This window comes from Crocodylus porosus, unplaced genomic scaffold, assembly GCF_001723895.1.
Source record: "Crocodylus porosus isolate Cpor-Errol unplaced genomic scaffold, CroPor_comp1, whole genome shotgun sequence".
Classification (NCBI taxonomy): Eukaryota; Metazoa; Chordata; order Crocodylia; family Crocodylidae; genus Crocodylus; species Crocodylus porosus.
Genome location: NW_017728937.1, coordinates 4,993,084 through 5,018,525, shown reverse-complemented (window position 1 = coordinate 5,018,525; position 25,442 = coordinate 4,993,084). Strand labels below are relative to the sequence as shown.

Below are 25,442 nucleotides of genomic sequence, written 5' to 3'. Positions count from 1 at the left end.
GAACCCTCCAAAAATTGATTCAGAGAGATTCAACGATTCAGACATAGACACAGCTTTAAATGTTTTTTCTACGTACCTCAAGGTACCAGGCAACTCGTGAATGCTGAGATGATGGGGAGGAAGGAACGTCCCATGGGAGTGGAGGGGGGTCCCCAGCTCACTCAGTGGCACACCTGGAAGTGCACCAGAAGTGTTTCTGGTCCGTGTCCATTGTGGAGCGCACAAGGAACCCCCTGCTTCACCCCTTGACTCAGCAACTGGTGCCTCCTGGGTCTGGAGGGGCACCCATGCACTTGGCAGCAGACCCAGAAGTGGACCAGAAGTACTTCTGGACCACTTGTAGGTCCGCTGCCAGGCACCTCTCCATGCTCCTGCGGGATGCTCCATCCACCCCACCATGCGTAAGCTGCACATGGTACCTCGACATATGTAAAAAAAAAAAAAACACCCCAAAAAACAACCCCCGCCCCCAACATTTAAAGCTGTGTCTGTGCTTGAATTGCTGATTCTCCGAATCAGCATCAAATCTTCATATTTGAATTCAGCTGAATTGAATTGGGACAGTGATGCGAATCAACAAATTGATCACTGTCCCCCAATTCGGGCCAAATCCAAATGGACTATGGCCCATTTTGCACAACCCTATTAAAATAGACTAAGCAAGTAAAATCACCGTTCACTGTTTGAATCACCTTCTTGGATTTGAGGGAGAGACTGGCATGGATTTCTAAAGGAAGACCAAGCCTTTAGATTTGGAACAATCGCAACCCAGGAAGCTTGCCCGGTACGACTGACTGAGGGGAATGCCTCCCAAGTAACAGTTCCAACCAGACTTATGTGGTAAGGAGCCATGTTAACACACTCAGTTTTTGATAACTGCCTGTTTGTATTCTGGCAATCCCAGTAAAGTTGACTACTTGTATACTGGCAACCCCAGTTGTTTAGTTACTTTGTGTTTAATGGATAATTTTGTAGTGAAGCTTCTAACTAATTATCAAACAAGTGTCAGTAGTTAAACACATAGTTCTCCTCACCCACAAAAAAGCAGAGCTCAAATTTAAGCCCAACACCCTCCTTTCCCCCAGTCTTGCCAGTGTGCTTCGCTCCTGACCTGCAGCCCCCTGCTCCCCCAACACTGGGATGGGGCTGCCACCTTGCACCAGTTCAAAGTACCATCTGGTGGACAAAGGGGTGAGCTACAAAAAAGCCACAGCATTATCTGGTGGACAAAGAAGCTTGTCTTTGAGTGCTTTTGTGTTTGCACACAAAGAATCCATTGATACGGCGATGTAATTGGTGACACAAACTAAACTACGTCCCAGGAGTTTTACTTTAATGCGCTGAAAAGATTTTTAAAGTGGCAGGAAATCCTGTTCGTGCAAACAAAAACAGTTGCAGCGTCTTAAAGGGCAAATCTTGTGGCGTGTACATGCAGTCCAAGAAGCTAACTCTGAGAGTGGTATCTGGCTTGTTCTACTGCTAAATGAAATCATACAAAGAAGCCAAGTTGCTGTGTGACCTTATCTTTTGTCAATACGTCACACAAAGAAACATCAAAAGCAGTCGGAGTTTACTTACACTCACATCCTGAAAGAGCGAAATGGGGTATAATATAAGCTTTGCAAACCTTCAAGGCTGAGGCAGAGTGCTGCTGCAACTTCTCTTAGGAAAGACTTCCCATGAGCAAATGAAACCTTGATGTCAAGCGGGGAAAAGAAAGAATCATTTCCAGGATCCCTTTTGCAGGATGGAGGACCTATGAATTTTGTCTGAAATCCAGGCCTCAAGGTGCTTGCTGCTGTATGTGCAGAGAAATATGCACAGATGTGTGTGTGCACACATACACACACACACACAGAGTAAGGAACAGTCTCTATACCTAAAAGTTTATAATTTAAATGAACATAACAAACAAAATACAATATCCCCATTTCACAGGTAGAAGAACTTAGGCACAGAGTGACTTAATTAAAAAGACACACCAAGAATTGGTGAGAGCCAGAAATAGTTCCCAGATTTTCATCTTCTTCCCCAATGAACCTTTTAATAAGATGTTTAGCACCTATTCCTCTGCTGTAACTTCCTAGTTAAATAGTATCTTAGTAAAAGCACCCCTTGTTCAGTTCCGACATGGTTTATGATCATACGGAATACACATCAACTCCTAACCTCTTCATGCTCCAGTAGCTTGAAAGAGAGACAAGAGGAAAACCCCCTTGCAACAGAATTATACTACTTTGACTTTTGCACTGTTTGTTATCTGTGAATAGCAGAATACTTTGCACCCCTGATGCCCTCTGTCTTTAAAAGTGACAAAAAATGTTAGATGCCCAGCTAGAAGTTCCTCAAAGGACTACAATTTTTCACAAAGTGCTGATCCCTTTGGGAGGGGGAAAAAAATATCAGGCTGTCATAGGGGTTGGATGGCCAAGAATCTGTGCATCAAACACCAGTAGTCATGTTTTAAAAGCATAGGCTTCCTAATATCCCTCTGAAAAAGAAACATTTTATAAAAGAAAAAAGTAAGGTACAGATGACTTGCACAAGGGCACAGGAGACATCAGTGGTAGGGACTGCAAGAGTATCCAGGCATGCTAATGCCTAGCTTGAGCAGAAAGCAGGAGTCCTACCCCCTGGGCCCAGACCATTCTACCTTCTCCTTCCACTGTAGTTGTTACACTTTACCTCTAGCTTCCAGTGAGCAATGTAATATAGTGCTATTAGGAGCAGGGAGAGAGCAAAGATGACAGGGAGAATAGGGCTTGCACCAGAACAGAGCCGACGAGACACAGATGGCATAGAATAATGCACGGGGAGAAGCTAGCTAAGTTTGGCTTGAATCACTATTAAGTCTACCAAGAAATATTCTCATCAAGAACAGGTATGTATGAGGTGCAAAGTTAACCCACATCATTAGCTTGGTATATATTGTAGCGCACACACTTGGTAATTATATGGTGCCCATGACTGGAGAGGTCAGGACAAGCAGACAGCTTTTTAGGGGTCAACAAGCACCCTGCTTCCACATTTATTTGGGGACATTCTGCACCTAATCTTAAAACATTTTGAATTTCTCACAGTCCCTGCAAGAGTTAAGAATCAAAAGGACAGAGCCACAGAAGAGATGTGGCATTAACTGCTCATCACGCCCAGTACCCAGGTACCGGTAAATAAATCATAAATGATTCATCCAATAGGGCAAGGAGGCAAAGGTTGAGTGGCAGCAGTTGGGAATTAGTGCCAGCCATGCAATGTTCTTCACCACCATTCAGAGCAGTAAATGGATGACAAAGTACTGCTGACTCCAAGGGAGAAGAGAGGCAGGAGTGCCCTGCCCACAGCCAGGGTTTCCTTTTGCTTTCTGCCATCTGTGCCATGGCTGTTTCTCATCAGCTCTCTGCCTACATACTCTTTCTGGTGCTACCCCTAGTACAGAGCCAAGGTAAGTCAATGCCTTTGGAGTCTGGATGGATGAAAGCGAAAATCTCCATGGCTGCCTACCTCAGGATGCTGAATGGCTTCTTCCAGGGCATCAGCCATAGCTGGAGACTAGCTGCTGGAGTGAATGCACCTTAGATCTGATCCAGTTTGGCAATTCCTGTGTCTGACGGAAATATCGTGCCTTTTTTTCAGCATGCTCTGTAAATAATGTCAAGCCAGTGGTAAATGAAAATAACTCTGCTGGCTTAGTGGTGACCACCATTACAAAGGCTGCTGGTATCACAGTAAAAATCAGTCCTACAGTGGATGGAAATTGCTTCGCCATTCGTGACACAGAACTGATTCTAAACCGTTCCTTGGACTATGAGGTAAGTTATTACATGAAAAAATGCAAATATCAGCTAATTTAACATTGCAAAACACTTTCTATAGTATACTTTTTACCGTGACAATCCAATGGCTCTGTCAGTCGTAGCAAGTGAAGCTTTTTAAAATGGCCCCCATTTTACTGAAACCTTTTCAGTTTTCCTGAGCTTTAATAGCTTAAGCAGGGAACCTGCATGTAGAAGTATGGCCCAACTGTGTTGTGAGAAATCCACTCCAGGAAGGACATAAGGCATGTTGCTTAATGGAGCAGGATATGGGGTCTTAAGTGGAGATCAGCTGAGTTCCGAACACACGCAGCTGGTCCGTGTGCACGCCTTGTCCGTGTGCGTTTGTGAAATAAAGCTAGCATGCAAAAAAAATCCTGTTCCCTTCCATGGCCTTTCCATTTTGAAATGTAAATGTTCAATCTTGTTAACTATTTCCCAGCTAATTAGTTTACCATCCATCCACTGGGATCATGCCAAGCTCTCCTCCTCAGGAGTCAAGGGTCAGTTTTCTACCCAGCTATAGCTTCCCCGTCCTGTACAAGCTTTACCTTGCTCCCAGAAACAGCTTTTGCAACATAACCATGTTTTCCCAGATGTAAAATTAAACTCTGCGGCATGTTGCACAATAATAAATTGAATCTAAAAATAAATACCTGCTCCCCCCCCCACCATCTGTATTTGCTGTATGATTCATTGTCATCTCATTCAATAAAAATCTCCATCTTAGCTTGCCTGAATCTACTTCAAATCTCCCTGTAGACAAAATTCCACATTACAGCCAAGGGGCATCAATTGTACAGGGGAGTTAGACAAGCACTTGGCCCTCATAATGGATGTAATTGCAGCAATTGCTATCTGTTAAACAGAAACCCTGCAAAGCTTCAAAGACTGCTGTCTCTGTCTCACACACACACACACACCATAGAGAGCTCCTCGGTTCACTCTCATATGTGAGGATGGTTTCTGATCTGTTTTACACCTCTGTAAAGGTGAAACAACTTTTTGGAAAACGGTGGAATTATTTCAAGTTGGTACTCACAGTACTGAGATCAGAAACTAATTGGAAACCTGTAAAAGGAAAGGAAAAATCCCTCTCTTTTTTAAATTTAACAAAAGGATCCTGGAGGCCCTGACTGATCAAAGCACATATTTTCTTATTTTACTTGAAGCATAGGCTTTCTTTAAGAACATTAGAGGTAGAAAGTCTGTCAGAGACTTAGTTGGGCTACTGGATAATGAGGGTGTAAAAGAAATGCTTAAAGAGGCCATAGTTGAGAAATGGAAGTTATGCACAGATGTAGCATTTGTCACAGGAGAAAGTCTCTAGTTCTGGGATTGTACAGATGTACGTGTCTGCTGTCCTGCTTCAGGTCCCTCTGCAGTAGGCAGATAAAACGTAATAACACTTTTTTCCCCAGGATATCCTATTGTACATCTGTACGATTATGATGGTTCATTCCAGTCTGTTGGGCTGTGTGCTCTTGCTGGCCACCTACTACTGAAAAGGCAGCAATGCATCTTGGAAAGGTTACATGTGTATATGACTGTGCAGCTCCTGTTTTGATCCAAGTCAAACCTCTGGGTAATCAGTCCTGAGTCAGAACGACACATCTATATACAGCCTAAATGAGTTCCACCTAAATTGTATCAGCCTTTACTGGGGAAGATGGTGGGGAGATTCCTCTCACCAGAGCCCAGGGGACAGGTCAGTAGACTTGATTCACACTGAGGTATCAGTAGATGACGTTTTAGAAGACATTAATAAAACTAAGCAGGAAGAAATCACTAGGACCTGATGGTATTTACTTTAGAGTCTTGAAGCTCAAATCCAAAATAGCTGATCTACTTACTGAATATGCAACCTACCACTAAAAACAGCTTTGGTACCAGAGGACAGGACAGTTGCCAATGTAACTTCAATTTTTAAAAATGGGCTCTAGAGGGACTCCAGGAAATACGTCTAGCTTATGTTCCTGGCAAAATGGTAGAAGCAATAATTAAAAAAAAGGATTGTTCAGCATTTGGACAAGCAGGCCTTGCCAGGGAGAAATCAGCCTGGGTTCTGTAAAGGGAGGTTATACCTTACCAACGTGCTAGAGTTCTCCGAGTGTTTCAACAAGAATGTGGATCAAGGAAATTTAATAGTCCAGTTGATATATTATATCTGAACTTCCAAAAAAACACTTCAAAGTCCTACATCAAAGGCTCTTAAAAGTAGGTTGACATATTAGAGGGAATGTCCACTTGTGGATCTGAAAACTGGCTTACTGATAAAAACAGGAAGTAGGGATAAATGGTCAATTTTCAGAACGAGAAGTAAACAGTGAGGCCCTGCAGGGATCTGTGTTGGGACAAGTGCTGTTTAAAATATTTGTAAGTGACCTGGAAAAGGGGATCAGTAGTAAAATGGCCAAGTTTGCCAATGACATAAGATTATTCAGAATGGTAAAGGCCAAAGTGGACTGTGAAGAACTACAGATGTTTGTCATAAAATTCACAACAAAAGGGCAAATGAAGTTCAATGTTGATAAATGCAAAGTGATGCACATGGGATAAAATAACCCAAAATATACATGCATCATGATGGGCTTTACATTAACTGTTACCACACAGGAATGAGATCTTGGCATCATTGAAATTCTAGCATCGCTAAAAACACTAGCTCAGTGTTGGTCAAAAAGACAAATGAAATGTTCAGAGTTATTAAAAAGAGAATTGTAAACAAACCAAAATGTATTATTATGCCCCTTAATAAATCTATGGTGTGTCCTCACTTTGAATACTATGCACAGTTTTGGTTTGCATGCCTCAAGGTATATAGAAGAATTAGAAAAGCTACAAAGAAGTGCAACAAGGATGATCAGAGTAGGGGTTTTCATATGAGGACAGACTAAATAGGCTGGGACTTCCCAGTTTGGAAAAGAGATGCTTGAGGAAGGACATGACAGAGGTTTACAAAATATTAAATGGTGCAGAGAAAAAAATAGTAGAGGTGTAATGAACTCCTTTAGCACCTGGGGCAGGAGGAAGGGATTATTCAGATCAGTTGCAGACCAGCTACAGCAATGCACTCCCTAGGAGCCACCCCTAGTGCCCTGTTTACTCCTTCTCCCTGCCCAAATATACTACAGGGGGCAGGGCTGCACCTGCTATGGCAAAGACTCCCTAGGGTGTAAGGGGGAGCACCACTGCACTAACTCCTTACCCTCCAAGATACGGTACTGGGTGAGGGGCTGTCCCTGCTGGACTCCTGTGGGGGCAATCCCTGTTGCTCTGGCAAAAACTCCTGGGATGCAAGGCAAATCTGGCACCCCATCTAAGATAGCCCCTGGGACTGATGGCCCAGGCATCTGCCCCAAGTTACGATACTGGTAAATAGGAATTTGTTATTTATTACCATTCACAATGTTAACACTAGGGAACATAATAGGAAACTATTAGATAGTAGATTTAAAGCTAACAAAAAGTAGCTCTTTTTCAGAGAGCATATCATTAACTTTTGGAACTGGTTGCCACAGGATGATGCGACAGCTTGTACCTTAACCCAGTTCAGAAGAGGATTGGACCAATTCATGGAGGAAGTATCCATGCATAGGTATTGAGCATGGTAGACAGCCATGCAGCCTCTGAATAAGTGCTCCCTAAGCCTCTCAGCAAGGCAGCAGCTGCAATGGGACAGCGGCAGGGAGGGGAAACTTCTCACTGTGCCCTGTTCTGCCACTCCTTCAAGATCTACTCTCTGCCACAGTGTGACAGGATACCTGGCTATGCCAGTAAATGGCACTTACGTGCTTCTTAATGTTTTCTAACTGATTGTTTTCTTTTGTTGTTGTTGGTTTTTTTTGTTAATACAGAAACAAGATATATACATTTTAAGCCTGCTTTGCACTCAAGGGAATGTACAAGTGAGTATCACCTCCAAAAATTCTGCTATATTAGTTATTATTAGGGCTGTTCGAGGCTTCGGACAGAGCTTTGGATCTGGAGAAGCTTGGGACGCATTGGGGTCTGAGCAGCACATCCGAGTCGAAATGCTGCCTTGTTCGGCTTCCCGGAGCGCTTCAGAGCCACCTCGGAGATCCGGCCATAGGGTGTAACGGGGAAACAAACTATCAATAACTTTATTGGTTTTTGTCCGTTTTGGATTAACTTTTCAGGTGTGGTAGACTCTGCAGAGAGAATGAAGCCTGCCAAGTTTCAATAAGATCTGTGTAAGGATTTGGGGGGGGACCAGCACCCCAAATTATTGAGAGCAAAACTCCTGTCACATCTATGTGTTACAACATAGCAGGGTCAAAACTGCAGGGCTGGTAGCTCTTACTAAGGTCACAAAGCCTGCCATGTTTCAAGAAGATCAGTGTAGGGGTTTGAGGGGAACTGCACCTCAAGGTGTGGACAAGCAAAACCGGTGCCATGGGTGCTTGTGAGACTGACTGTCCATCTTGGGGCGGGCAGGGGAGACACTGCTGCAAGCCTGGCTGCTAAGCTGCTGTGCTCCCAGTTACCAATTGATCAATCATGATTCACTCAGGGACCGGGGACTCAGGGCCCAGCTCAGTACACAGGACCTAGCTACTACATAGCCACTTAACGAGCATCAGTTAGCACCTACAAAACCAGGCTAAGGAGAGGAAAGACTCAATACAGACAGTCAAACGCCCCAAGACCCCCACAGTCTTGGCACAAGTTTTGTCCGTCAGCAGCCAGGGGTGCTGGGCCCCAGAACGCCCTGCACCTGTCTCCTCCACAGCTGGCAGGCATCCCTGTAGGGGCCACCATCCCTGCAGCTGCCACCCTGCTGCACTTGAACATGTGCAGGGTCACCCATGGCACGAGTTTTGCTTGTCTGCAGCTTGAGGTGCAGTTCCCCCCAAACCCCTACACCAATCTTCTTGAAACTTGGCAGGCTTTGTGGCCTCAGTAACAGCTACCAGCCCTGCAGTTTTGACCTCCCTGTGTTGTAACATACAGCCGTGATATGAATTTGGCTTTCAATAATTTGGGGTACAATTCCCCCCAAGCCCCTGTACCAATATTCTTGAAACTTGGCAGGTTTCATGCTCTCAGCAGAGGCTACCATCTCTGCAAGTTTCATCCAACAAAACACAACAAAGTTATAGCTATTTAATTGATTCCCCATCATACCCTATGGCCGGATCTCCAAAGGCAGCTCCGAAGCTTAAGAGCCGCTTTGGCCGGATTGAAGCGGAAACCCGGTTTGGAGCTCCGGATTGGATCATGGCCATCCGAAGCTGGACTGGATCGCTGGTCACTCTCACAGGCCTAGTTATTATTAGATAGCAGTAAGCAACACTGAATGCTGGCATTAAGTTTCTTCTTAATTGACAATCCTTCACAAGGGTTGTAGGTTTGTCATGCTTAAAGCATTTACTTGTCATGGAAAGAGGAAATCCCAGACCATCCACAAGATTTCATAGCCATCATCCAAATCCAAACCCACTCCATGATTTAGCCTAAAATTCTAGCACTCAGCTAATTCATCCTCAAGCCATGTCCTCAGCTTATGTCAGCCAGTTTGTACCAACCCCTAATGATTTTATTGTGATATTTTCTCTCCCTGCTCTCCCCAAGGTTTATTCTCTGGAGGTGATAGTGACCGTTGTCAACTTGAATGATAACAGCCCAGTATTTAAGCAACCAGATTTCACTGTAAATGTTCCCGAGGTAAGAACTTTACAGAAGCCTTTGTGCATAAAGGGGAGATTCTGAATCAAAGGCCTTGCACTCTGATCTTGGTAGAAGGAAAGATTTACAACCACGTTTTCTGGAGACCAGTTCTAAAAAAGTGCAAGAAAAAACACACTGAGCAAAACTTGATCTTTTCCTAGAGATTTTTACAGGTGGTGCAGACAATCCTCCCCTTGACCCTTCAGGAGAGACTGGCTGATTGATACGGCCTCTGTAGTCACAGACATTTGGGACCTGACATTCAGAGGCAATGAGTCCTTTGCAGCTTTTACTAGTGACTTCAGCTGTTAGCAGTGCTGCTCATCATTTCTGAAAGTCAGCCAGTAGCCTGGGTAACCATAATGAAAAACACAAAGAGCAAAGCACACTCAGCCTTAGCACACCTCACATTTCCAGCTCTCCAGTCTTGTCTATATAACCCACTAGTTAGTACCTATTACAGATCCCTCCCTGTGACAGGAGGCCGTCCTGAAGCTGACCTCTGCATCAGCCTACCCACCTGTCTTGGGAAGTCTGCCTGCCTATGTCATCTGCCATGCCTTGTTTGTAAATAATTAAGTTGTTCATTAAGCAGGAGGCTCCCCTTAATGTGCTCAGCTATACCGGACTGTACATGCACGCTCCGACCTCCCCTACACATGTCCCATGCCTCACAGGTGTTACTACTGTCATCAACTCTATATGCCTCTGACATTAAGCCTCGGGCTCTTGTCTCTCTGCAACACACAAGCACTGAGTTCTGTAGTGACTGGCTTTCTGTGCCTTCTCTCGGATGCCTGACTCAGTGCCTCTCTCCTGGGCACCTGGTCTGCACCCCCTTAGCTGCACCCCTCTGGCACTATGGGCTCACTGCAGCCCTCTGCCTGCACCCCCATGGTGCTACGGGTGCTGTGCCTGACACTAGACTATACCAAATCTTATGTCCTCTCTCTCCAGGCACTAATGAGGCCTCCAAACTCCCCTTCTAGCCTCATCCCAATCCTCCATAGTAAACATGAACACAAACAACACAAGCCCCTAGGCTACAACTTAAATAATAACAGTGCTATGCCCCTTTAAGGGAACAAACTTTCACCCAGAGTAACATGTACCTATTTTAGGTACCCAGGAGACTCACTGTAGTTAGGTAGCACCTAGATAGCAGAGCAGGCAGTAGCAGGGAGAGCTGGGCAGGCAGCACCAGGTCTCAGGTAGCTTCAATGAGCAGGAGCTCCTTCTCCATCAGTTGCCAGAGAGAGAGCATACATCTGCTAGCTACAGCCTGGGCTTATATATCCCAGAACCCTGCCTTCTGCCGGTCAGGTGATATGGGCAGGTGTGGCCAAGTACTCCCTTAGGTTGTTACCCCGACAACCTGCAGCTGGGGAGCTCTGTTTGGCCTGCAGAGCTCCCTGGCCAGGCTTCTTCAGCCTTAAGGAGCAGGCACGTCTTAGTGCCCTGCTACACCTCCTCTGTGCCAATGATATGATACAAGCCTGTGACAGCAGCTAGGAAACCTGGGCTTTAGCTTAAGCTTCTAGTTCTGGTTCAATCCATAGTATATCAGTCAAGATGATGGCCATCCCTGTTACACTAGGGGATTTTAGCAATGCAGTTCTTATTGGGGCCATCACAGTTCAGCAACACTATTCTAGGACTCCCATCAGGACTAGACAAGGCTTTCACAGCACCTAGCATTAAACATGGTTGGGGGGAGCATAGAAAGCACTGGGCGAAATAGTATAATGAAATACAAAACATACTAATGAGGCTTCTCTATCCACTATATAACTACTGCTATGAGTGGAAAAAACCAAGCAAATATGAAAATCTCTTTTCAGGATACAAGAGTGAGTTCCATTGTTCTATCCACGGATAGAGTAAGCGCTACTGACCTTGACCAGGACACCATATATTATGAACTTAGAGGGACTACTCCAGTGAGTATATTTGTTTGCCAATCTTGTAAAAAAAAGTGCAAAGACTTCTTTGTTTCTCATTCATGCAGGGCTCATGTACATGTTCATTAATACGCCATAGTTACTGTGCATTAAGTTTACTACTTGAATAATTAAGTACTAAATGTGCAGTAACTCGTGCTACTGCATAGTAGTGCCGGCACATGGGTTTTTTGTGATGCTTATGGTGCAGTAACCTAATAACACTGTGCAGTAGTGTATTAGTACAGGTTTTGCCTGGCACGCTACTGCACAGTGGTATTAGTCTACTGCACAGCAAGCATCTCATGGAGATGCACCCACAGACACTAACCCTGAGACAGACGACCTGCCCAAAGTAACATCACATCTATCTGATAGGGCTGTGCAAAGCTTCAGTCCTTGATTTGAGTTGGTGGATATTCGGCCCAATTTGGTGACTGAATCTCTGAATCTGAGTCGAATCAGAGGACCCTTTAATCTATCCAAATCAAATCGGAACCCTCCAAACCAATTCGGAGAGATTTGGAAAGATTCAGAGATTCAGACATAGACACAGCTTCAAATGTTTTTTCAACATACCTCTAGGTAGCAGGGGCTCATGACTGCTGCGATGCTGGGGCACATGGAGTGTCCCACAGAAGCACAGGGGGCCCCTCAGCATGCTTGGCAGCAGACCCAGAAGTGGATTAGAAGCACTTTCAGTTGGCTTTCAGGTCCACTGGGGAGCTCAGCCGGGGGGGGGCCCTGTACCTCCCTGGCTCAGTGACTGGTGCCTCCTGGGTCTGGGGGGGCACCCAGAGTCCCCCTGCAGCCGATCACTGAGCCGGGGAGGTGCGGGGGAGAGGGCCCCCAGTGCACTCCCTGGGAGACCTGGAAGTGGACCACAAGTCCTTCCAGTCCACTTCTGGGCTTGCCACGGAGCACATGGAGAATAACCCAAGAATAGACAAGGCCCCTGCCTGTGCTTCCCATATAAAGACCCACCAGGGCCTGTACAGAAGTTACATTTACTACATATTAAGCACAGCTGTAACAGAACAGGCATTTGAAGCACATAAAGCACTCTTAAAATGGTGGATCCCTCTCTAAGGGTGCTTACACAAGTTACTTTTTTTTTTTTTCCAATCGGGCCCCTGAAAGCACTCTACAGCTGCAGCAAAATACACATGCATGGCTGCAGAGCACTTTTAAAATGGCCGAACATGTGAAAACTTAACCCTCGTCAAATCAGCTATTAGCTAAAGGTGCTATAGAGCAGAACACTTTAGGGAACTTGTGTTCCCTCAAAGGTTAATTTTTTGCAGGTCTAGGCACCAGCCCAGGCCCACCCCTGAAGCTGTCAGCAGGGGAGGGAGGGGGAAGGTGATGGGGAGGAAGAGGGAGCAGCAGCCTGGTGCCAGCTGGGCTTTGCCAGGCTGGAGCTGGAGAGGGTGGTGCAGGGTGGAATGGAGCCCCCTTGCCTCTAGAGTCCCCAGCCCATCCACCCTGGTTGGGGTATTGGGAGGATCCAGGCTGAGCCTGCAAGGATAGGGGGCTCCGTTTCACCCCACCTCCACCTTTTGCAGCCAGGCCAGGCCCACAAGGCAAGGGGGTCCTTTCTACCTCACCCCACCTCTGCCTCTTGACAGCTGCAGCCAGGAGCTGCAGCTTGGAGCTGTGCATGGCGTTTCACTGTACACCAGGAACTGGTGGTGGGGGAACAGAGCTCCTTGCTGCATGGACTTGGCCTGCCCTGCCTCAAAACCCACCCCAGGAAGTTGAGGGGAGGGGGGGTCTTGCAGCACAGGGGCTATGTTCCCCAGCTGCTATTGACCATCACCACCTGATGGGGGCAGGGCTGGGGAGAGAGCCACTCCAGCAGCCTCCTGGGAGGAGTGTGAGAGCACCCCCAGGCTGCTGACCTTGGCCAGTGTGGGCAGGCTTCGATCCCCCTGCCTAATGGTGAACCTCTGTTTGGTTCACTTCCACTCTAATTAATAGCATTTCAAGTAAAGTACAATAGAGCACTGCTGCTTGGAATTTTTTGAATGTCTGTACTTAGCTTCAGTCTCAGGGATCAAGGTTGGCTGATACGTTAAGCCAGTGATTCTCAATCACGGTGCCGTGGAACCTTTGGGCATAGCATGGGATGCCACAAAATATTAGCACTGTTAGGTGCGCAAACATCTACATGATTCAAAGATAAACCCAGAGATTTCAAATAGGAAATCAGAGTGTTGTGGTCTTTCTGAGTTCTCTGCAACAGAAAAATTGCCTATTATTTTTCCGTAGTCAAAATGCAAGGGAAAGCTAACAGTCAGCATTTTCTGAGGGATACTTTGAGTCTGAAAATGTTGAGAGCCATGATGTTAAGCAGCACATTAAGCACTACTCTGAAATGCTGCTCACTCCTGTGTAACGGAGACAATTATCAGCCTTTTGTTCCTTCTTGTTGTTTTTTTTTCCAGGAAGCAACTGAGTTTTTTAACATCCAAGGAGTTAACAACCCAGCCATCTATTTGCGCAAAGCACTGGACTATGACAAAAATAAATTTATGCAGTTAGTCTTGCTTGCGAGGGTAAGTTCTTTCAACAAGAAAAATCCTCACATTTCCTGCCACAGCTGCTGCTGGCTACATCTTCCATTCAGCAATATCTGCTGTCATTGTCTGTCTGTCATGGGGTACTGGGCTGGGACTTCTGCTGACATAAGCAGATTTCAGTAGATTTACACTGTTGTAGTAATAATGCTATACTTCAGCTAAGGATCTGGGCTGCCTGATTTTGCATTGTGGGGAGGGGGAGTCCCATGTTGGAAAAATGCCTTGCTGCTAACAGGAACATTCTTCCTTTCTTTTGTGTACAGGACAGGGCTCCTGGCAGTGCAGATACTAATACAGCCAATGCAACAATCAACATAAATATCCAACAGGCTGACACTAAACCTCCCTGGTTTCTGCCATGTAAACCTGTGGCTATGAGCAATAAAGTTTGTTTAAACACTGGTTACGCTGGAAGAATCAACATCTCAGAGCAAACGGTATGCCACTTACACAGGAGCTTCTGCTTTCAGCCTGTATGTTGGGACTGGTCTTCAGCCCTGGAAACATGTTTAAAGCTAAGTTAAAGAACAGACCTTGGGAACATTTCTCATGGTGATAGAACCTAAGCTTTAAGTGAACCCTCTAGCCATAGAGGTTTCCTAGGAAAGCTTGAAATCTGAACCTACTACAGATCAAAGCCACAATAGCTCCCTGAGCCTGCAGGCAATGTTCAGCCGACTGATGAAAAGCCATAGAGAAAAAGGGAAAGCCAATCTGTCTCATGTCTATCATCAGAGCAGGCCAGGCCCACTGTTTAGTGGAGGTAACTTGTCATGATATGGAGGGCCTCCAGCCACCATTACCACCCTTCTTCCCTCCCATCCAAGTTCACCTTCTGCTGAGGTGTGAGCCTTAGGGACAGCTGGGGGATTGAATTGTTTTACTCAGTCCAGCCCTGGATATGGTGACCCTTCTTTGAAAAGCTGTTTTTCAGCTGAGGGCAGATGCTTTCCCACACATCATGGATGTGGTCTGCACACAACAAGGTCACCACTGCACTGCACCAGCACTGTTTAAGTATGTAACGCGGTATTGCCATAAGAAAAGGAGAGAAGTGTGTTAAGCACAGTGACCGCGTGGTTCTGCATTCCACAAAAAGTGATCCAGAACCCTTTGGAAATGCAGGATTAGAACTGCAAGCTCTGCTTTCTCCTGGCCACCAGGAGCCACCATCTGACTTGATGATGAATGAGGAGACCAGATGCTTTGTGGCATTTGTCCATTTCTAGTCTGTGGTCTTTGGAGACTTCATCTTCCCCCCAAGATGGAAATCCTAAGTAAAAGGGTATAAGGAAAATATTGTTGTCAAAGACAACCATTGCAGACTCCCCTGTTCAGCGGGACAGAATATATGGATCAGCTTTTTGAACAAGGAAGGTAGGACTAGACTGGTGTAACTGAACAGGAAATTCCCCCCTAGGGTGGATGCCTAATACAACCTCTACCGCTCAATCACAAACAGGCTTTTGACTTCCGTTATAGATGAGGATGTTGCTCTGGGTGTTGAGTTAACATCAGCCCATTGAGACCAGCAATTCACAACAAAGCATTGTGTTGCTTTTCTTTGCTTCTGAAAAATGCCTAGAGCAAGGAAGAAGCTGTACAAAACTGAATCCTGTTCTTTTTTATCTCTGTTCTCTCATGATCAACTCATAGCAGTAAATTTCAGCCTAAAAGATCTAGTATCCAAAGCTGTAGAAGAATTATAGTGTTGTCATAACCAGGATGGACCAAGGAATATGCAAGAATCAAGGATTTTGTTATCTCTTTTGTTTGACCAACCACATAGCGGGGAGAGATCTTAACTTTCTTCCCAGCTTCTTTCCTAGACTAGACAAGAGGTGTTTTGTGTCTGAAAGCTTGTTTAATGTCTCTCCTCCCAACTATATAGGTGCTCCAATAAAAGACATTGCCAAATAAATCTTGCTTCTTTCAGTTGTACAAAGTACCATTTGGATATGAAAGTTCTGCAAGCATCTGGCATTTGGGTTTTTTTAATGCAAGAGGCAAGGATTTCTTAGAGTGATATATTTTATTGGACCAGCTGCATAGTTGGGATAGAGTTAGACAGACTCAAATGCAAGATATTCTTCATTAGATCACTGATGTTATTGCAGATGGAACCTCTGAACCTGAAACCTGGACCTCTCTATGCTATCGATCCTGACTATACCTTGAATGAAAAAATAGTGTACAGCATTATTGAAGGTGAGTAGAAGTTCCTGCCTTTACAAACATTCACTTCCATTGCTCATCTTTTCAAAGCTTCCATATTTTATTTACCATCACAAGTAATAGAGAGCCATGACAATCCACCTCTATGTAAACAAAATTACTGCAATTGTTGTTATGTCATGAGAAGCCAACTGAGCTCATTACCTGCATTGCTCTAGGAGTTACACAGACACAGAGGAGGAACCTTAAAGTGCTTATGGTCCAAGCAGACAAGACAGACAATAGAGAGGAAGAGAAAAAGAAATAACTTCCTACAAACTGAAGTTATTGCAGTCTCTGTTGGAGATCCTGGTCTCTCAGATAAGACATATTTAGGACTGAATGAAAGGGGCCAACTTTTTTCATTCTAGTCACATTGATTCCATCCACCATTAGATCTGTGTGAGCCAAAAAAATTGAGACGATTATCATTTTCATTTATAGTCAAGAGTTTCATTTCTGCACCATTTTGGCATTTAAAGATTCCCTACACTGGACTTGATTTCAAGGATGAGACTTGAATATAATCACCTGATTTATGTCACCAAATAGGGCATTTTTTGGGTCAGAGTTTTTAAAAAAAGAAAGATCAGTTGATTGACAATTACAGTTAATGAGCTGCCAGTTCAGGCAGATGGGACAGATTGTTAGTTCTCTAGTCATCTTTACTTCTGAAGGTCACTGAAATAGTTGCAATAAAGGAAGGAGGAAACACTGAACAATGCAACTGAGTGGAGTATGAATATGCTTTAATTCCTTTCTGTAAGTAGAAGAATGGCCATGTGGTTAACATGCTACATTGGGAACTTAAAGGCCTGTGTTCTATTCCTGGCTCAGTTCCATATACTTCCTTTATGGTCCTAGGCATGGCACTTATTCTCATTTTGAAGATGGGCAATAGTGGCACAGAGATTAAGTTTTCTTTGACTATTTCTTTTTAGCTTACAAATTCTTAGAGGCAGGGTCTGGGTCTTACTAGGCATAAGAGCAAAGCCTTTCACCATGGGGCTCAGATGTCACCTGGAGATTCCAGGTACAATAAATAAGAAATGTTATTCCGTGACTTTTGACGGTTGTGTCTTCTTCGTTCAGACCATGGTTTGGAAAGTTCAAACATCCTGCAAGTTCTAAAGTGGTATGGCTCAAAAATATTGCTACCTTTATAGATTCTAAAACTATTGGCACCTAGTAACAAAACCCAAGCAGGATATACCTAACTTGAGCACTGTAAGAAGGATTTTGAACATGTGGAAGTTTCTCCTCAGAAAGATTCCTGTATTCTTGAGGTGCTGGCCATTCAGAATTTACTTTGGTAGTTATATGATGCAGTTACAGGGAGGAGGCTTAGCACTGAGCAATTCTTTTAGGCTAATGACTAGAGACTAACACTGAACAAGAAGCACTTAGGGTTAAACACTCCTAACAGCATCTAGGTCTGTGATTCAGTAAGAACAGGCTATGCTGGCATAAGTATATTAGACTTAATCATGGCTGCTTTTGGAAAGGATGCACTATTGTAAAGAATAATGCATATTGCTAATAGCAGTGAAGCACGTATGTAGCATACTTCTTTCAGGTTGACTGAGTTACCTAACGCAGTTGAACAGGTTACAGTGAAAATAAACACATTCCTTGCCTGTTCAAGACAGGTATTTGTGTAAGAAAAGCTATCCTTGCTTTTGGAATTCACCAATGCACTTCTTTACAAGTAGAGTGCCAAGGGTTTGGAACAGGCTCCCCCCAGAAGAGGTACAGTCGACTGTCCACCCTGGTGATCTTCAAAAAATGTCTTGACTCCCATATTGCTGGGAACATTTCATCCTAGCAGTCTTTCCTGCCCACGTGCAGGGGGTCTGGACCCAATGATCTGTAAGGTCCCTTCCAGCCCGTAACAACTATGAAACTTCCTCTAGTTAGGCTCACAGGCATCTTTCTGCTGTTCTCAGGATACTGGGTTTTTTTGTCGAGTTAGTACTACCTCCATAGACTACACATCCAGTCGTCAAAGCTGACAGCCGGACAAGGTCAACAACAGTACTGCATGAGATATAATATTTCTGATGTGCAAAAACACAAGTCACACCAAAAGCTCAAGATATCTTATTAAATGCATTTCATAAACAATTCTAGTCCTAACTAGTCTTCCCATTTCTTTAGGAAACACGAATGATGTATTCTTATTGAATTCTGATACGGGGAACCTAACTATGAACAAAGCAGTGAATACACCAGAAACATTTATTTTGCATGTCATGGTAAGTCTCCTGACATCCCAGAACCCCAAGGCTTAGTTCCAGTATTCCTGGCCTTGTAGAAGATAACAAGCTCAATGGGTGAAGAATAAAGGAAACTGTAGCATTAGACTTGGGTCACAAACCTCAGTAAAAACCACACATATTTCTCTTGAGATGCCCAAACATGACATACCCCTGGAAGCTGGGACTAGTTCTGCAGTGCTCCATAAGCAAAATTCCTGCTACAAGCAGGGAGAATTTTGACCTGTATTAAGATAGCTGACTTGTGTCATCAGAAAAGGATTTCTTGAGAAGCTATAATTGAAGTACCACCTATTTGTATTTTAATCTATTTGAAAGTGGTACTAAAAATGGTCAGAGATCTATCCTCTGTTATCTCTAAACTAATGATGTTGGATGCCAGGGAGGATAATGGACAGGTGATAGATCACTCTAGATATACCCTGTTCAACGTATGCCCTCTAAAGCTTTGGTGTCAAACTCACCGTGTGCCCTGGGCAGATCAGGACCATAGGACTCCTTGCAGGTCTGATTCAGACTGGAGCATGTTGAAACTGTTGCACCGGTGGTAGTTCTGGCTCTGGACCAGAACACCTGGTTCAGCTTTAGACCACAGCATACAGTGGCAGCTCCAGCTTTGACTCAGAGGACACAGCAGTGACTCCAGCCCCCAACGCATGTCCTGTGCATCGAACTGCTGCCCACTGTATGGCCCTGCTGTGGTGGCAGCTCTAGCTCCAGCAGTGGGGGCTGGCAGCTGGGGAGATAGGGCTGCAGCAGTGGTGACTGGTGAAGTGACCAGAGGGTGACAGGGGCTGCATCTCCTGTCCCTGACAGCCATTCTGCGACAGGCCACATTTCCCAGCAACACTGGTAGTCTGACAGACCAAACAGAATGGCTCCACGGCCCTCATGTTTCACACCCCTGCTCTAAAGTATCCACTCCTGTCACTGCTGGACACAAGATACTGAGCTAGATGGACCATTGGTCTGAGCAGTCTGGCACTTATGTTCTTAAAATGATGTGGGACTTGGGTATCATCATCATCATCATCATCTGCATCAAAGCAACTGTATAATCACCTCCTACAGAAAAGCTCCTAGAGAGTTAAGAGCATCAAGACATTTCTTTCCCAAACAATGTATGCGCAAAGCTCTAAAGCACCAAGCAGCAAATGGAGGAGCTTGTTTGCAGTACACAACACAGTTGCATGTGTTGGTTCAGAGTATCTGGCTCTACTAAGTCTTGGTGCACTTTGCCCTGAAAAGTTTCAAAGCACTTCACAGATAGAAACTGTAGCACGAGTGCCTCATGTCTCCAGATGATTAAACTCAGGGGAAAGTGGTGACATTAAAAGATTAATCCAGGATCACAGAGGAAGACAATGGCAAAGACAGGCCTTGAACCCAGGTGTTCTGACCATGTGTCCGTGCCCTAAATGTTAACTTATTCCCGCCTCTAACACCCCCTAACTCAAAGCTCATTGGAATCAATGGCAAGAATCCCACTGACTTCAACAGATTTTGGATCAAGTCCATCATGCCCAGGGGTAAATCCTGTGGTATGGTTATACCCTCCTTCAACTCTGTAGTACATGCGCAGTGTACTCTCTGCTTTCAAGAACCCTGATTTTGGGAACCAGTCTTGGCTGATGATCAAAGCCTCCACGCCAGTGACCTCTCCACCCCAGTCCACTTTTCAAAATCCTAGATCCACTCTGGTCAGACCAAAAATAGGAATAGCTGGCATTAGTACCTCCATCTCTTTGTCTCTTTCTTTTGCAGGCCACCCAAGTCAACAGCATAGAGAAATATGCTTTAACTACTGTAGAGATCAAAGTAATTGACAAAAGTATCCACGCACCATACTTTGAGCACATGAACTACACAGGGACAGTGTCTACTGGCCTTACCCGTAACAGTCTGGTCATGGAGGCTGGAGCTCCTTCCAAACCCCTGAAGATCTTTGCAGTTGATGAAGATTTCCCTAATGTAAGGAACAAAGTGCTTAGCTTCCTTCTGTCTTTATGTTGTCTTTGGACCAGTATTAGGGAATGGGGGAACAGGATGGTAACATGCTTCCCTAGCATTTCCACTAGGAACAGAATAAGGCAACCAGTATCCATCCTACCCCTCTCATCTCTCACCAGGCATCTTCCATGGCCTAATGCTCTCACCAGTGCACCCACATGATTCAACTCAGTGGGCGTGTCTATACATGATTTAACTGGCTTAAATTTGCTGCACAGTAAATTACTACTCAGTAAGCGGGAATAGGCTGGTGTCTACACATGCAGGCAACCTGGGAATAAATTTAGTCCTAGGTAAGAGCAGCCTGCCATGTGCCCCTGTGGCCACTGTGGGGACCTCCAGCTTCCAGCCACATGGCTGCTAGCACTTGGGACTAACTTTAGTCCCAAGTTGAAGCCAGGAGAGGCAGCCAGCCATGAGCCCTGGGGCTGGGCTCAGGCCAGCCCCCTAGTGGCTGGGTAGACCCAGCAGGGAGGCCCCCTGGGTTACTGCACAGTAACGCATCTACGTGTGCATCACTGTGCAGTAACTAATCAGGCATAAATTGATACCTGCATTATGCAAGTATCAAATTTACACTCAAGTCAGAGTAAGTCACCATATTTACTGTGCGATACAGGTGTACATGTGTAGGTGCATGTCCATACTGCAATGTAATGTAATGTAATGTCAGTTACTGCACAGTAAATGTGCATGTGTACTGCCCAGTGATGCTGAACTGATGTTAGTGTTCTCTGAACTCTGGTAGGAATAGTTATAACCACATTCAGAAGAGCCTTCAACAGGAGGTTTTCCATTAACTTAAATGGGAACATCATCAGGCCTGTAGAAGGCAGGTGATGCCATCTACTCTGGTAGCAAAGCCCAGAAAGCCAAAGTCTGAACCTGCTAGTTTTCTAGTCTTGCTTCAAGATGCGTTGTTTACATAGACATTTCAGGAGGGCTCAATCTGAGAGGTATGCTCTTGATAGGAGCCTGTGGCAGGAGCAATGGCATGGCAATCTATTTGTTATTTAGGTTAAAAAAAAAAAATTGCCAATTACAACTGGTGTAAGGGCATCCAGAACACAGTGTGCAACCTAACAGTGCCATTTTGTACAGACAGAGGGGAAATACACCTCAATAGGGAAGCCCATCTCAAGGTTCATGGCACCACCCTTGCCCTACTCATGCCATCAAAATAAAACTTAAGTGGTAAAATTTATGCTGGCCTTCAGCACCGAAACAGTGTTGACCCTGGCCAATAATTACAGAACCCCTGGCCATTTATGTGTAGGCAAAGGTTTGCAATGGCATGAATGACATCTGACTTAGGACTCTTCCATAACTTGAAACCAAAACACTTATGAGTTTGAGGGCATGGAGTATCTAATATTTTTAGCACTTTATATCCATCTCCATTTTAACAACATCAAGGCTAGATACAGACAGTCAAAAAGCCTGAGGCTGAATAGGTTCAGTCTTCGCAGGTTTGTCTAAGATGCACAGATTAAATTGAAATAGAAATGAGCAGACATTTACCTCTAAATCAGGAAATGCAGTCATATGCCTGCAGTGGCTCAAACCAGAAGCTAGGGGGTGCTAGAACATGGATCTCTGGCTGAGTGTTCACTTCTTCCTGCTGCCCCTGAGGTCTCTGGGATTTGCAATCCAGAATTACAGCAGCAGGACTCTACAGGGTTGCTTGTCACTTCCTGTTCCTCCTTCCAGGTGCCTCTAGGATTTGTAGTCCACAGTTGCAGCAGCAGTAAGTTTGAGTGGGGGAAGGGGTGTTTAACCTCCCTCCCTGGCCCCAGATCCCAGTTGGGGTTTGCTTTTGGGGTGGGCAGTCCCCCCCCATCCCATAGACTGGGCTGCATTCTCAGCCAGGCTGCCCCCTCTACTCCCTTGTCAGCCAGCCCTCACTGCTCCAGCTAGGGATCAGAAGTACAGGGCCAGCCCTGCTCTCTGGAGCAGGCAGCACAGCCCAACCCAGGGCTGGAAAGCATGTTGGGATGCTGGGGGATTCTGATTTAACTTGAACTAGGAAGGGATCTGGGACAGAAGTTTCATAAACCAGTTTGATTCAAATCAGTTAAATCTGACACTACTGTAACCCGGGCAGTACTCCAAGAGATACCCCGTCTCCAGTTGAAGGGATCAAAACAGGTGCACAAGTGCTGTGGGAGGTGTAGGGACTCTCTTCCCCCTATAGAGCAGAGCCAGACTACCAATGGGTCCTCCAATCATCTTTGCCCTTTCAAAACCCCTGGGCTAGGTCACTGCCAGCTAGCCCGTTACACTACATTCAACCAGGTTTATCTTAAACCAGTTTCAGCCATTTTTAAACTGGTTTATGTGCACTGAGCTTCTGTTCTGTTGCAGGTTTAAATCAGTTTGTGATCACTTAAACTGGTTTATGTGTGATTTCTGTCCCCAGCTCAAAGGTTTGCTCCTGGCTTCAGCTTTGCAAACAGGTTGTTATGGACAAATGCATGAATGCAATTTACAACTTCATTTATCTGCCTTTTCAGAAAATCAATCCTCACATCACTTACAGCATTCAAAACAGCAGTGATTTCACAGTAACCCAAGATGGACTTCTTCTGACAAACACTGTGTTGTCTTCAGCCATGAAAATAACCATGCTGGTATGTTAGCTTTTCTGATACCATATTTACTTGAATACTTTCCCCAGAACATCAGCCCCAAATTGAGGTGTGTCTCTTGTAAAGAAGCTAATTTCTGCATGAGATAAGAAGCATAGGGTGCCTGGGCTATAATGGGTGCCTGGGCTCTGTTGATCTCTGTGGCTGAAGAGGAGGAGGGGCAGAGTGCCATTTGCAATGTCAGAGTTCATTTTAGCCCTTTCACAATGACTCCTGAATTAGCAGTAGCTTTTGGCTGAGCAGTCAAAAGCTGCTGCCAATTTGGCAGTGGTGTGAGGGGGTTAAAAGTAGCTTTAGCTGAACAGTAATGGTCAGGATTCAGCCTTGTGGTGAGGATTCCCTGAGGCCAGGATTCTGCCATGGCTGGAAAAAGTATTTCTTTCTTCATTCTGACTTCTCAAAACAAGCTCCTCATCTTAGTTGGGGGGGCATGTGGTATAGGAGAAAATACAGGTATTATTGTGAGGAAAAGGAATGGAAGATGGCATTACTATTACAGGAGGACACAGGGGAGTAGGTTCATGATAAAGAGAAGTTCCACCCTAGAGAATTTAGAGTATAACATATGACAAATGTTGACAAGTTGTGTGGGTGAAAGGGGCAAAGACGAGAACAGTGGAGCGATGATAGGACTAATGTAACAGAGAAAATAATGAAATACAGGACTGCATACCTGAGCCACCTGGGAAATGAGTCTCAAATATATCAGTGGCTGTAATGAATATGGTCCTTGAATTTTGGGATCCTCTGATACTGCCTTTGACTTTTCATGCTCAAATATGGAAGAAATAATTTCTCCCTTTGAGTTGTCTTGGGCAGTAGGTGAAAGAGCCTCTTTGGCTGTGTTGTCCTTCCTCCTGACAATGCCAGATTTATGACTGAAATATAGAAGAGTGTTTAATGTACAGGAGTGGAACTCAGGAGATGTTCAAAGATTTAATGAAGGTAGTAAGCAGCTAAATCATCTCCTTCTCATGTCTATACAGGCAATGGCTATTGACTCAACAAGTCTCCAGGAGGCAAGCACTATTGTTACCGTAGAAGTCATACCTCCCAAAGGTGCGTTGGCCATCTTATTGCCTTATAGTTCAGAGAAGGAACTGAAGTTCTTTTATATTGCCCTCATGATCTAGAGAACACAAGCCTCACATTATTGCCCTCATGATCTAGAGAACACAAGCCTCACATTGTTGATTATGGGCCCAATCCAAAAACTCACTGATATCCATGAGAAGTACTATCCTCCAGCTGGGTTGCAATAAAGCACTCCAAGTATGTGTAGTCACTTCATGGCTTAAGAGGCCATTGTGTAACTCTCCCTCATGAAGTGCCATGGACTTACTTTCTGCTGTTCACTTCTTATATCCAAAGCTCTTTTAACCATATGGCCAAAACTGGGATGCTTTTGTGCTTCATTTTATCAGTTGGGGTTTGGCTAGGTTGTCAAATTTTGGCACAAAATACGAGGCTTGCTTAAAGTTTGCATAAAATGGAGCAGAAACTGCAGCAATTCTCTTTAAAAAGAGAGGGGAGCCAGTAGGTCCTAGCATGTGATGCTTCATCATCCTTCAAGCAACCTCCTGTTGAGGTCAAAGTAGACATTCCCAAAACTTTTGCCTCTGAATGTTGAGTTCTAACCCATGGGGAATAGGATAGCCACAGTGTTATGCATAGGACTGTTCATGTAGCTCTACCAGGACCAGCTAGTTTTTATTTTCCATGTTCATCAACAATTGTTATTAGATGGAACTGATGAGTCAAGCAGATCTAAAGCTTGCTGAGTGTATTCCATTTTGAATGAAGACAGACTGACATTACACATTAAACATAATAGAGTAGGTGGGAAGCCTGAACCACTTTTCTTTGAAGCTTGCTTGGTTTGTACCCTACATCTTACAGAATGTTGTGCTCAGTATCCTCACTCCTTGGATGCCATCAGCAAAGTGATAATTAAAACTTGCATCAAATGATATGATGGGCCAAGTGTTCACAGGGGTCCCTGAATGCCTTCATAATATCTGAGGGCCACCTACTCCCCTGGGCAAAAATGAACAGCAGGTTGTGTCATCGCCACCTGTCTTTTTTCTACTCTGTTCAGTTGAATAAAATGCTTTATTGACATTGTCAAAAGTTAAAAAAGAGAGGGTAGCACTGGACCATTGTAGATAAAAATTGACTAATGTCAAGGCCTGGTGTACCTGTTGGGTCTCCAGGTACAACTCTGCCTACCACTACCACTACCACCACCACTGCTGGGACAGGATCTACC

At 44.8% G+C, this 25,442-nt stretch overlaps 1 protein-coding gene and 1 long non-coding RNA gene across 4 annotated transcripts in view; one reads left to right on the top strand and one right to left on the bottom strand.

Moving 5' to 3' along the window:
• The first annotated feature begins 3,243 nt into the window (after window positions 1–3,243).
• The window catches only part of CDHR5 (cadherin related family member 5), a 31,464-nt gene continuing 9,265 nt past the window's right edge, over window positions 3,244–25,442 (top strand). Inside the window, exons 1-13 of one of the 3 annotated variants that reach the window (XM_019547305.1) lie at window positions 3,244–3,442; window positions 3,634–3,809; window positions 7,670–7,720; window positions 9,408–9,500; window positions 11,345–11,443; window positions 13,891–14,001; window positions 14,289–14,462; window positions 16,143–16,233; window positions 18,397–18,494; window positions 20,280–20,486; window positions 23,039–23,155; window positions 24,160–24,232; window positions 25,387–25,442. The exon at window positions 25,387–25,442 is cut by the window's right edge and continues 637 nt beyond it. In XM_019547305.1, coding sequence (XP_019402850.1) covers window positions 3,376–3,442; window positions 3,634–3,809; window positions 7,670–7,720; window positions 9,408–9,500; window positions 11,345–11,443; window positions 13,891–14,001; window positions 14,289–14,462; window positions 16,143–16,233; window positions 18,397–18,494; window positions 20,280–20,486; window positions 23,039–23,155; window positions 24,160–24,232; window positions 25,387–25,442 — 1,413 coding nt within the window. In that variant the 5' untranslated portion in view covers window positions 3,244–3,375. The remainder of the gene's footprint in view (window positions 3,443–3,633; window positions 3,810–7,669; window positions 7,721–9,407; window positions 9,501–11,344; window positions 11,444–13,890; window positions 14,002–14,288; window positions 14,463–16,142; window positions 16,234–18,396; window positions 18,495–20,279; window positions 20,487–23,038; window positions 23,156–24,159; window positions 24,233–25,386) is intronic. The other 2 variants (XM_019547306.1, XM_019547307.1) reach the window with 2 other exon arrangements.
• Window positions 3,499–4,141, bottom strand: LOC109318209. Its single transcript, XR_002103205.1, has 2 exons — window positions 3,957–4,141; window positions 3,499–3,639 (listed from the first exon to the last, which is right to left on the bottom strand). It is a non-coding gene; the product is annotated as an uncharacterized LOC109318209 (long non-coding RNA).